An 11675-nucleotide genomic window follows, 5' to 3' on the forward strand; every position below is an offset into this window, starting at 1 on the left:
GAGATGGGTTTCCAGGACCTACATGGTGATTCACAACCATCCATAATTCTAGTTCTATGAGGGATCCAACATCTTCTTCTGGCCTCCACAGGCAGCAGGCATGGTTGTGGTACACATACATACAAGCCCAGCAAAACACCTGTACACATAAAAATAACTGACACTTTAAAAATAAGAGGCACAAGAATACAAAACACGGGCACTAAGCCCAAATGAAAAGAGTTGGGTCATGAAGGCACCATCAGGAAAAACAAAGAAATACAAACTTGCAGGGCCACTGAATTAAGTTTTATTTGCAGTTTAGCCGAAAACACAGGCACTCTGAGAAAGCAAAGACAACCAGAAACACCAACAAAGAGAACCTTCTGCCCAAGGAAGACAGAGGAGGCAGCGTTGAAGCAATGTAGTGTCAGAACAAGTTGCTAGTGTCCACTTCCTGGTTCTGGTCAGGGGCAACTAAGCTGGCCACACTCTCTTCTTGGTCTCAGGACTGTGGTCAGACTCGGTGTGACGAGGCACCAGGCCACAGGACTCAGGTCGCTCTGGGACTCACACGCGGAGGGATGCTCGGAAGCTTCAGTAGCGGGTCTGTAGGCAGGGTGAACAAGGTACACAAACAGTGCGGGGCACACAGACGGAGCGGGACACCCCAGGGGAGGGTGCACAAGGCTGGCAGGAGGGAGTGGAGCAAGGGTTACAGGGGAGCCTAGGAGAAAAAGTCACAGCGGGGAAGAATTAGTGGAGGAGCCCAGCTCACAACATACCTTGACAATTCTGCCCTCAGGAGCCTCTTTAATGGCTCCACTGCACATCTCTTCCACCTGGCTTTCCTTATGTCAAACTCCCTCGCTTTGCTTGTGCTACCTCTGTGGCCTCTCAGCTGATCCCCACTCCCAACTCTACTCTTGCCTGTCCTTCTAACCCCTGGCAGATTGATAGCCAGAGGGATCTCCAATAGACAGCAATTAATCATGTTCCTCCCCTACCTAAGACTTAGTAGCATCCACTTGTGCTTGAGACAACCATCAGCCTCTTTAATAGACAAGTGTGTTCCATCCCCACATCTCACAGCTCTGATGTTGTCTGAGCTCAGCCTTCTGCCAGTTCTTCCATAAGCTATCAAGCTGTGGGACATACGTCTCCTCTTTCCAGGTCTCTCTTCTATAACCATTTTCTTAATCCACTCCTTCTCTTCTTTAGAAGCTCAACTCAACGGTCACATCACCCTCGAACCCTCATATCTCAGTGTTCTATATCTCAATGGCACCGGATAGCTCCTCCCATAGTGATAGCTACTCCACTTTGGTCTGTCTCCCCTTCCAGGCAGTTGAGGTCCAGAGCTGTGCATGTGTGCTCTCTGTACACCCAGCATAGAGCTGCCAATTCATAAGAATGCCTTGAATAAGAGGAAATGATAAATGGATGTGGAATGGATGCATGGCGAAAGGAAACAGGATGACCTCAGAGACTGACAGGCTAGGGCACCACCCTGGACACCGGGCAGCGACCAAACAGCTCAGAGGCCCAGTGTGTGGCCCAAGGGCCACTTTCAGTCTTAACTATTTAATGTGGCTGGGATCCTTTTTTTCAATTTGTTAAATACATTTTAAAGCTGGGAACTTTTAAAGCTTAAAAAATATACAAATCCCAGCTTTTCTAGACTGGAAGACCAGTAGCACCTCCATCCTGTGTGGTAGAACTGGCCATAAGAGGACAGTACTGCCCTCCTTGAGCATAGCACAAGCTCACTGGCTTCCACCAGCCCCACAGGCTCCACATCATGTGTGGATGGCAACACCCTGGCCCTGCAAGCATGTGAGTTTACAACACTTGCCTTGGAGGGATAGGATTCTGAGTAACAGAAAAAAAAAAAAAAAAAAAAACGAAACTAAATATTGAACAAGAAATTGGCTACGAGGGCTGGGGAGATGTCTCAGTGAGTAAAGGTTTCATCATACAAGTGTAAAGACCTGCCTGGATCCCCGGAATCTGCGTAAGATCAGACACAGCATATGTCTGTAGTCCTAGTAATCCTACGGTGAGAGGGCAGGCAGACGCAAGACCATCCTCAGAAGCCTGTGGGCCAGCTAGACTAGTGTATGTCATGGTAAGCAAGAGACTTTGTCTCAAACAAACTAGAAACCTGAGGTTGTCCACACACACACACACACACACACACACACACACACATCCACACACACACATCCACATTCATATATAGACATTTATACATGCACACATACATACATGTGCACATACAGAGATTTTTTGGAAGAAGGAGGAAGAGGAAAGGAAAGAAGTAAGGAAGACAGGAAAGAGAGAGAGAGAGAGAGAGAGAGAGAGAGAGAGAGAGAGAGAGAGAGAGATCTCCACTTTGCTCCTGAATACTACTGTCCCTACCTGGTTCCCCTCCCACTCAGCCCTTCTTGCATCACTTAGAATAATCTTCCAAACAGCAGCTTGGAGTTTGCTTTGGTTCAAACAAGAATCGTTTATCAGGCATCTACCATGAACCAAGCCCAGGGAACCAAATGTGCCCTGTTGTTTCTGCGTTCCAGATGTGTATCAGCTAGTGGAGAGATGAGTGATTACTCTGACTCTACCATCCCCTCAAAACAGCAAAGGCCTCTGATGTACCAGTGTGTCCTTGGCCGTTAGTTATCCATGATGAGCTTCAGCTGACCACTTCTCCCCTGCTGCGCACCCAAAGTCAATCACATTAAGCTACCCCCTGTCTTCCCAACACCCCCCAAAACTCCTCCCTGCAGAATGACCTCCAGCAGTCTGTCTGCCTGTGACCTGACAGATGCAACAATCTAAAGTCAGGTGATGTCTCATCATCTATCTCAGTATCCTCCAGGATGCGCGATGCATGATACATAGTAGGCACTTGAAAGGAGTTTGTCAGCTTGAAGTAAAGGATGGACTCCTCTGGACCACGTTTGGGATGGTGGCCTAAATATAATTTCCTGACTTCCTTTAGAGCATACCAGCTTTCTGGTGTCGCCTTAATCTTGACAGGCCCTAAGCTCACGTCCCTTGAGTATAGGCAGACAGATGGACTTGTTTCTTAGGCCCCACCTAGGTCCCTGGTGGACACCCTGCAGGGACTCTCCCCAGACACTCACTTGCTATCCTCACTCTCCAGCAGGCCCCTGTACGTGTCAATCTCACACTCCAGCCGGGCCTTGACATCCAGCAACACCTTGTACTCTTGGTTCTGTCTCTCCAGATCACAGCGGATGTCAGCCAGCTGGGACTCCACATTGGTGATCATGCATTGCATCTGGGACAGCTGGGAGGTGAAGCGGCCCTCCGTCTCCCCCAGCGTGTTTTCCAGGGAGTCTCTCTGAGGCAAGGGAAAGACATACCTATGAAGAAGCAGCTGCTTTCTGTGGCCTGGTTCAGAGAGACACAAGAAGAGCCAAGTCTCTTGGCCCCTCTCTTCTAAGCCACGGTGGACACAGAAATCCAGAGACACATCAAGTGATCTGCTCCAGGTTAAGCATTCGGTATGTGGTAGAACCGGAGTTTGAACCCACAGGTTGGAGTTGGAGTTCATCAAATATTCTAATATCTTTCTGATAATTTTCACATGGGAGCCCTTAAAAAGTACCCAGGCCCAAGTGAAGCCTCCAGAGACTCTGATCCCATTGGTCTAGAGAAAAATCCGAGATGTCAGGATTGTCTAATCTCCCCAGATGACATCAAGAACAAGAGGTCAGAAAGTCAGGCTAAGTAGATAATAGACATCTTAGGGAAACCATGTTTGATATCCATATTGGAACATGTCCCTTTATCTCTGAGCTGGTTCTTGAGAGAACCAAGAAAGCCATCTGGTGGTATGAATCTGTGGCTGAGTCTTATTCTTCTCCTACCCTCCTAACATGCCTGTATCCCATAGCCAGTGCTTTCCTGGATCCAGCGCCCACCAGCTCAGAGAACCCCTCAGCAGCACTCACCAGGCTGTGCTGAGCCTGCAGTTCTATCTCTAGAGTATTGACTGTTCGTCTCAGGTCAATGATGTCTGACTGATAGCCCTGAAGCTGCTCAGAGCTCGTGGCCACCTGCTTGTTAAGCTCCTCCATCTGCAGGGAAGAGAAAGAGAAGGCTGGGGGTCCCTTCCTTGGGACACTAAAGAGCTCAACCTCTTGGGAGGGATGTGCCCACCTGCATATTGAACCATTCCTCCACGTCCCTGTGGTTGGTTTCCACCATGGTCTCATACTGGCATCTCATCTCCTCCAGCATCCTGGTTAGGTCCACGGGAGGTGCAGCATCTACCTCAATGTTAAGGCGGTCCCCGAGCTGTTGTCGAAGGACACCAACTTCCTGAAAAGACACGAGACCCAAGGTATGAGAAATACATAAAATATAATAAGAGATGCTGGAGAGCTCAGAATTGTTGGGGGGGGGGGAGGGTTTCAGGAACTGAAGCCAACACTGCAGAGCCTCAGTCTTCCAGCTCGAGATAAATACTCCTGGTGACACTTTTTGTCACTTGGGCAGAAGCCAAGTTCAAAGACATTTTTTTATCCATTTGGACTAAGATGGGAAACCCGTGTATTCCCCCATTTCCTCATCATGCCAGCAGCCCTAACCATCAAGGAAGGAGGGTCACAGAGCCTGGCTTTACTTGGTCCAAGGTCCAAATGAGAACTGGTCCCTCCCTAGGCTTGCCTGCCAGTGAGAGAAAGTTGTCACAGCAGCTGCCCAAGTATGTGATAATGCCTCATTAGTGACTTCTTGGTACAGTTCCCAACTCTCTGGCTTAAGTTGGATGAGTCAGGTACCCCAGGGCATGCAGGGAGTACATGGTGACTGGTTGGTATTTTACATTCAAGTCTAAGGAAGCCGAGCTAGTATCCAGAGACACTTGTCCGTTCAAATCCCAAGTGAAAGGTGTGTGAGTCAATCCAGAGAAGGAAGACCAAAGCACCAAATGGTCTTTGCTGCACAGGGGTCTCTGTGAAAAATGGGGAAAGAAACAGTATCGTGTGTGTGTGTGTGTGTGTGTGTGTGTGTGTGTGTGTGTGTGTGTGTGTCAGATGGAAGAAACAAGAGGTGGGCAAGAATGGGGATAGAACCGAGATGGAAAACACCCAAGTCCAACCCTTAGAAGAGGAGGTTCTCACCCAGTATGCAGCCTGACAAAGACAGACAGACTCTGTGTACATTCTAGAATGTAAACATCCTAGGGCCCCACTATACCGCTCTCCCTTTAGGATGAGGCCCTCACCAAAAAAAGACAAACGTGGTCTCTGCTAGAGAAACTTGGAGCCTCCAGAAAGCACAGAAGGAAGAGATACATTTTTGAGCACCTACCAAGATGTAGGTGTTCCATGCCCAGGGGCTGGGTCATATCCATAATCCAGGTAGTATCATTAAATCTTCCCAATAACCCTATATGGTAGTTATCTCTGTTTCATGGGTGAAGGGACTCAAAAGGCATTTATGAATCATTTAAAGTTACAGAAAGGATATATGATCTACCTAACCATTTCAACTCAACAGCTTTCCAACTCCTAACCTTTTGTTTTTCTCATGTTGCAGCTCAGACCCACCTCTGGTTCACATTTCACCTCACCTCTTCATGGTTCCTCTTGAGGCACAGAAGTTCCTCCTTCAGGGACTCTACTTGAGCCTCTAGGTCAGCCTTATTCAGGGTTAGCTCATCCAGGATCCTGCGCAGGCCATTGGTGTCTGCTTCTACCAGCTGTCTTAGGGCCAGCTCTGTCTCATACCTACAAAAAGATCAAGGTCAGCAACCAAAATGTGGAACGGTATACAGAACTCCAGGAAGGCTTTAAAATGCTTGCAATGTATGAAACCAATAGAGAGCTGGCCCAAGAGTATATGAGGAAGACTCCTTACCCCAATGTCCCCTACCAAACTCACTTAGTTCTGAAGTCATCTGCAGCCAGCTTGGCATTGTCTATGTGGACGATCATCCGTGCATTCTCTGCCTTGGTGCACAGCACCTGCCAACAAAGACACACAGAGTAGGTGAATGCAGGATGAAACGAAAAAAAGAAGAGCACAGTGGAGATGTCCTAGCCTCATTTCTGTTGCTGTGATAAAATAACCTCGACAGAAAAGCTCCATAGAAGAAGAATTTATTTTGCTTAGAATTCCAATTTTAGTTTATTATTGAAGAGAAGTCAAACACTAGTCACATCGCATCCACAGTCAAGAGCAGAAAGAAATAAATGCATGGCTGTGTGCATGCTTGCTTATTTGTTTGCCTTCAGCTTGCTTGCTTGCACTCAGCTTGCTTGTTCCACTCTTATACAGTTCAGTGCCCCCTGCCTAGGGAATGATGCTGCCCATAGTGGACTTCCTCTTCCCACATCTACTAATACAACTTAGAATCATCTGGGAAGAGAGCTTCAATGAGGTATTGCTTACATTGTGTTTGCCTGTAGACTTGTCTTTGGAGGATTATCTTCAGCTAACCAGGAAATCTTCCAAATATACTATTATCGATTCCATAAGCAATATATAAGGGAAGAACCCAACTGTCAGACAGAGAAGTTCTTAATATTTACTGAAAATTCAACAGATACAGAGGCTGTGCAAAACACTTGCATTGTTTATTGAATTACCTTAAATATCCCTTTAAAGGTAGATTATTGATCTCTCCATTCTACAAAGATGGAAACTGAAGTCTACAAAAGGAAGGAGGCCTTCAAAGCTATGTACTATGTCGATGATAGACCTGAAGGCAGGGCTCTTCCTGTATTCAGGACTCTGGCTGAGTGTTCAAGCTAGGAGATATCCTATGCCCTAGGGATGTCACACACACACATACACACACACACACACACACACACACACACACACACACACACACAGCATAGCTGAAAACATTAATGAGACTTGTATCCAGAGTACTGGCTTTTCTGGATGCTTCTTCCAGCTAGTCTGTTCACAACCCACCCTCACCTTTTGCTGCAGCTCTTCAATGGTCTGGAAGTAGGACTGGTAGTCAGGACACATGGTCAGCACCTGCCCCTGGTAGACATCTTGGATCTTGCCCTCCAGCTCTGCATTCTCTTTCTCCAGCTGCCTTACCTTCTCCAGGTAGTTGGCCAGGCGGTCATTCAGGACCTGCATGGTCTCTTTCTCATTGCCATTGAAGGCACCCTCACAGAACAGGCCATAGGTCCCCATAGAGCTAGAGATGCAACCATTTGGCCGGCGGTTGCTGGGTTGGCAGGAGCTGGACAAGTAGGTCTTAGAAAGGCAGCTGGCTGGCCTGTAGGTGGTCGGCATGCAGACAGAGGGCATGCACTGCAGGGGCTGGCAGACATAACCCAGGCACAGCTCGGACCTGCTGCCCATGTTACTGGAACAGACGGAGGAAGGCCGTGCAGAGCTCTTGAGAGATGCTGATGAGGTGTTGGTGACACAGCAGCTGGATGGCATGCTAGGGAATTCCTTTCGCCCCAGCAGTTCCCTGGATCTCTACGGACTCTATCCTGCCCAGGCCTTTTTATACTCTTGATGTGAAGGGGCTCACACTAAAGTATTCTCAGGAGGAGTGTTGATGTTTATACTTGGCCCCAGAGGAAACTGATAATTAATTTGTAATTTGGTTTCCAATAAGGAGTTCCTTTCCTCATAAAAGAGGCCAAACTTATCATTTGGCTAAAGCAGGACTCTGGGTTCTTGTCATCGGTCACCCGGGGGAGAGCATCAAGACACATCTTCAAAGGACCAGTCCAACACCTGGGCCCTCATTACCAGGGTGTGGCAGCAAGTGCTGCCGTAGCCTGTCCTGTGTTGCCATGGACCTTGCCCAGTGCACCCCCACCCGCACCTGCCCTAGGGAAGGCTGCAAGCCTGCAGAAAGGTAGATGCCCCTTTAATGAAAGCATTTCGTGTGGGAAGAGGCCTGGCCCCTTCACAAGGAAATGTGTGGGTGACAGAAGCTGCCTCAATACCAAGGTATAAATCTGCAGAGATAGGAAAGAGACCAGAAGCCTCAGATATGTCTCATCCTCCCACCTTTGGAAAGGACCTATCATGGAGGAGGGAAGGAACTGAAAAAACAAACAGCTAAGCAGCTAAGCCATCTTTTCAGTTGGATGCAAATGAAAACGGGAGAGGTGAGGGTACTTCTCCTTGGAAAAGCAGCCCATTGTCAGGAATCCCTCCAAAGGCAGAGACTCTGTCTTGACTCTCTCCTGATCCTCCACTCAAAGAGGGCAGCCACCATGGAATGTTCAGCTATTGTCTATTAAGACTGAGGCTGAACAAGTTAGAACTAGGTCTCCTTTTACTTTCTACAGAGGTAAAAAGGGACGGTTCAGTTTGGGACCCCAGTGGGGCCCTGTAAATCAGGTCTTTGAAAGGGGCGTTCTGTGCTGAGCTAGGGAACAGGCAGCAGATATACCCAGTTATAAAGCCTTAGGCATTCCCTTAATGCAACAGGCTGAACTAATGCTAATCAGTTCCAGCTATGAACACTGTGGGCTTCCTTGCCCATGTCGTATCACCACTTTTGCATTCACTCCTGTATTAGTTACTTCCCTTGTTGCTATAACAAAAATCCCTGGAAAGGGAAGGAAGGCTTGAGGTTGGGGGCATTGCAGGTCATCATGGCCAGGAAGACATGTCAGCAGGAGCTTGAGGAAGCTGGTCACACTGATTCCAGTCAAGAAACACAGAGACATGAACGCTGATGCTCCCCCATCTTTCTTTCTATTCCATTCAGAGCCCTAGACCATGGCATGGTGCTGCATGGGTTCAAGGTGGGTCTTCTCACCACTCTCAAAACTCTCTAGAAACACCTTTGTAGGCACGCTCAGAGGTGCGTCTCCTGGGTGATTCTAAATCCCATCAAATTGTCGCTCGAAATTGATCATCACACTCTCTTCTCAATTAGATGTGATGATATAAGCTCCTGTTGTACCCTTCCAAGTACTTCCTTCAGAAGCAACGGTAAGAGGACAGGGAATGGGAAATAATACCTCCCAGCCCTATCACTGTTTAAGGACTCAGAATAGCAATCCTGCCTTGCAATGTCTGCTGTAACCTCTAAAAGTCACTTTGTCTCCCTGTATCTTGGTTTCATTATGAAAACTGACTTTGATTAAATGATTTCTCAAGAGATGAAGATATAGATATAGATACAGATACAGATACAGATACAGATACAGATACAGATACAGATACAGATACTGATACAGATACAGATACAGATACAGATACAGATACAGATACTGATACTGACACAGATACAGACACAGACACAGATACAGATACAGATACAGATACAGATACAGATACAGATACAGATACAGATACAGATATAGATAGAGAGATGAAAATAGATAGATAGATAGATAGATAGATAGATAGATAGATAGATAGATAGATAATAGAAAGACAGATGATAGATAGATGACAGAGATGATGGCTAGATGATAGATAGATAGATAGATAGATAGATAGATAGATAGATAATACATACATACCATACATACATAATGGATAGATGATTAGAAGATAGATAGATAGATAGATAGATAGATAGATAGATAGATAGATAAAAAGATAGATAGTAGATAGAAAGACAGATGATAGTGAGAGAGATGGTGGGTAGATGAGAGAGAGAGAGAGAGAGAGAGAGAGAGAGAGAGAATAGAAAGATAGATGAGAGAAAGATGATGGGTAGATGATTGATAGGTAGGTAGGTAGATAGATAGATAGATACATACATACATACATACATACATACATACATACATACATACCCAATGTACCCAAGCATGTGTGAGAGCATGAGTCTCACCCCCACTCTCCTGACTCTCCCCTCCCTCTCAAAAAAAATCTTCCAGTTTAATCCCTTAAAGCAGCCATAATTCTAGTAGCTTCATCTCACTGGACAGTTTAGAGGATCCGATGATGTCAGATGGAGGGAGGCGTGAGAGTAATGACAACTACATGAGATGAGACACCTCAGCCGCCCTTCAACATCATAACCAGCACTTCCTGGAGATGAAGCAAATGGAAGCCAGGCCCAGCTCTGAGGACCTTGGTTTCCTCACATCGTCCCTGTAGTCGTCATCCTCTTCTCTTTGCTGTGGTGAAATACCCAGACAAAAGCAACATAGAAAAAAGAGCTGATTTTGGCCCCGGGTCTAAGGGGATAGCCCATCATGGCAGAGGAGTCACGGCAGTAGGAATTCGAGGCAGCTGGTAACATGCATCTGTAGTTAGGAAGCAGAAAAGGCTGTCCTGAGTTCCCTAGTTACAGTACCCAAAAGCCCTCTGACTAATGCACAGACACACAACCCTGGCTCTGCATTAGCGTTCCCAAACAGCTCTCAGATACCCCAGAACTAGGCAAATCTCAGGCCAACTAAGTCAGGATTTCTGGGGATCAAGGCAGGTAAGACTGGTTTTTTTGTTTGTTGTTTCATTTGTTTGTTTGTTTGTTTTTGTTTTGCCGTGCTGTGATTTTGGTTTATTAGATTTTTATTTTTAAGCTCTCTGGGTCATTCCTGTGTTCAGACAAAGGAGAAAACATCTGGCCACATGGAGAAAGGATTGTAAGTTAAAAGCAAAAGCAAATGAGATAAGAAAAGGTGGGTTCCGTGTGAGCTGGTGAGCGCCATCGGGGCGGGAGCTGGGATAGCTTGGAAGTGGCTTTTGATTCCGAGGTCACCCCTGAGAAGAGAGGGACTTCACTAGAGCCTGTGGTCAAGAGAGCAAAATTTACTGCTGACCGCCACTGTCAGAGTCAAAACTGACACTAACACATACGACTTCTTGGTTCACTGGTTACTGTTGTTTAGATTTTTTTTCCATTTGTTCATCATGGAGAGTACACATGTGATGAGGTGCTCATGGAGACCAGAGGGCATCGGAGCCCCTGGAACTGGACTTCCAGGTGCTTGTGAGCTGCCTGGCATGGGTGCTGGAACTCGAAACCAAACTCCAATCCTCTGCAAAAACAACAAACTTTTTACTACTGAGCCGTCTCTCCAGCCCCACCATTCCATACATACTTTGGCTGGCCTGAGGTAAATTGGCATTGCTACCTGGAAATGCTACCCCCACCCAAAGTGAAATTCCAGCAGAGAAGAGTAGATGCCCACCCTCAGAGCATCCAACTAGAAGGACAAGCCAGTGGTGGCCAGTTTCCAGATGCCAGCTGAATGCTCAGTGAAGTACTGGGGAGGTTGCAACATAGTAAGTGTTACCCGCTCTGTTTTCCTCAGGAGAAAACTGAGACTCCGAAGGGGACTATAACCTGACAACCCTCTCCCTCAGTGGTGAGGCTGGGGTGAACCCAGATACCTCTGACTCTCTATTCCAGTTCTGCATTTCTTACGTTAATGCCACATCCTCCTCCCATCATTAAAAATAGATGATGATGACGACGACAATGACAGAAAGATGGATGATAGATAGATAGATAGATAGATAGATAGATAGATACATACATACATACATACATACATACATACATACATACATACATGGATACATAGATAAATAGATAGATACATAGATAGATACATAGATACACAGATACATAGATACAGTAAGTAAAAGTGGGTGTCCTTCCTGTATTATATCAAGACCTTCCTCCCATAAACCAACCCTTGCCCATGATACCTAGCACCCTGCCTGGCACATATTGGTGCTCAGTAGGAGTATGT

The 11675-nt window shown here is 46.6% G+C and overlaps 1 protein-coding gene across 1 annotated transcript; it reads right to left on the reverse strand.

The window, feature by feature from the left end:
- Window positions 1-273: 273 nt before the first annotated feature.
- Krt32 (keratin 32) lies at window positions 274-7465 on the reverse strand. The gene is made up of 7 exons (XM_021213648.2): window positions 6946-7465; window positions 5899-5981; window positions 5588-5744; window positions 4171-4332; window positions 3963-4088; window positions 3129-3349; window positions 274-706 (listed from the first exon to the last, which is right to left on the reverse strand). The coding sequence occupies exons 1-7, from the start codon at window positions 7426-7428 to the stop codon at window positions 577-579; spliced, it is 1362 nt and encodes a 453-aa protein (XP_021069307.1). The 5' UTR covers window positions 7429-7465; the 3' UTR covers window positions 274-576.
- Between the last annotated feature and the right edge of the window lie 4210 nt (window positions 7466-11675).

This window comes from Mus pahari, chromosome 14, assembly GCF_900095145.1.
Source record: "Mus pahari chromosome 14, PAHARI_EIJ_v1.1, whole genome shotgun sequence".
Taxonomy (NCBI): Eukaryota; Metazoa; Chordata; class Mammalia; order Rodentia; family Muridae; genus Mus; species Mus pahari.

Excerpts from the sequence above, each read along its gene's own strand:
- Krt32 (XM_021213648.2), bottom strand. The coding sequence starts at position 7,428 with ATGCCATCCAGCTGCTGTGTCACCAACACCTCATCAGCATCTCTCAAG. Across the intron at positions 5,745-5,898 it reads GCAGATGACTTCAGAACTAA|GTATGAGACAGAGCTGGCCC; the intron begins GTGAGTTTGGTA and ends ATCTTTTTGTAG. Across the intron at positions 4,333-5,587 it reads TCAAGAGGAACCATGAAGAG|GAAGTTGGTGTCCTTCGACA; the intron begins GTGAGGTGAAAT and ends GTGTCTTTTCAG.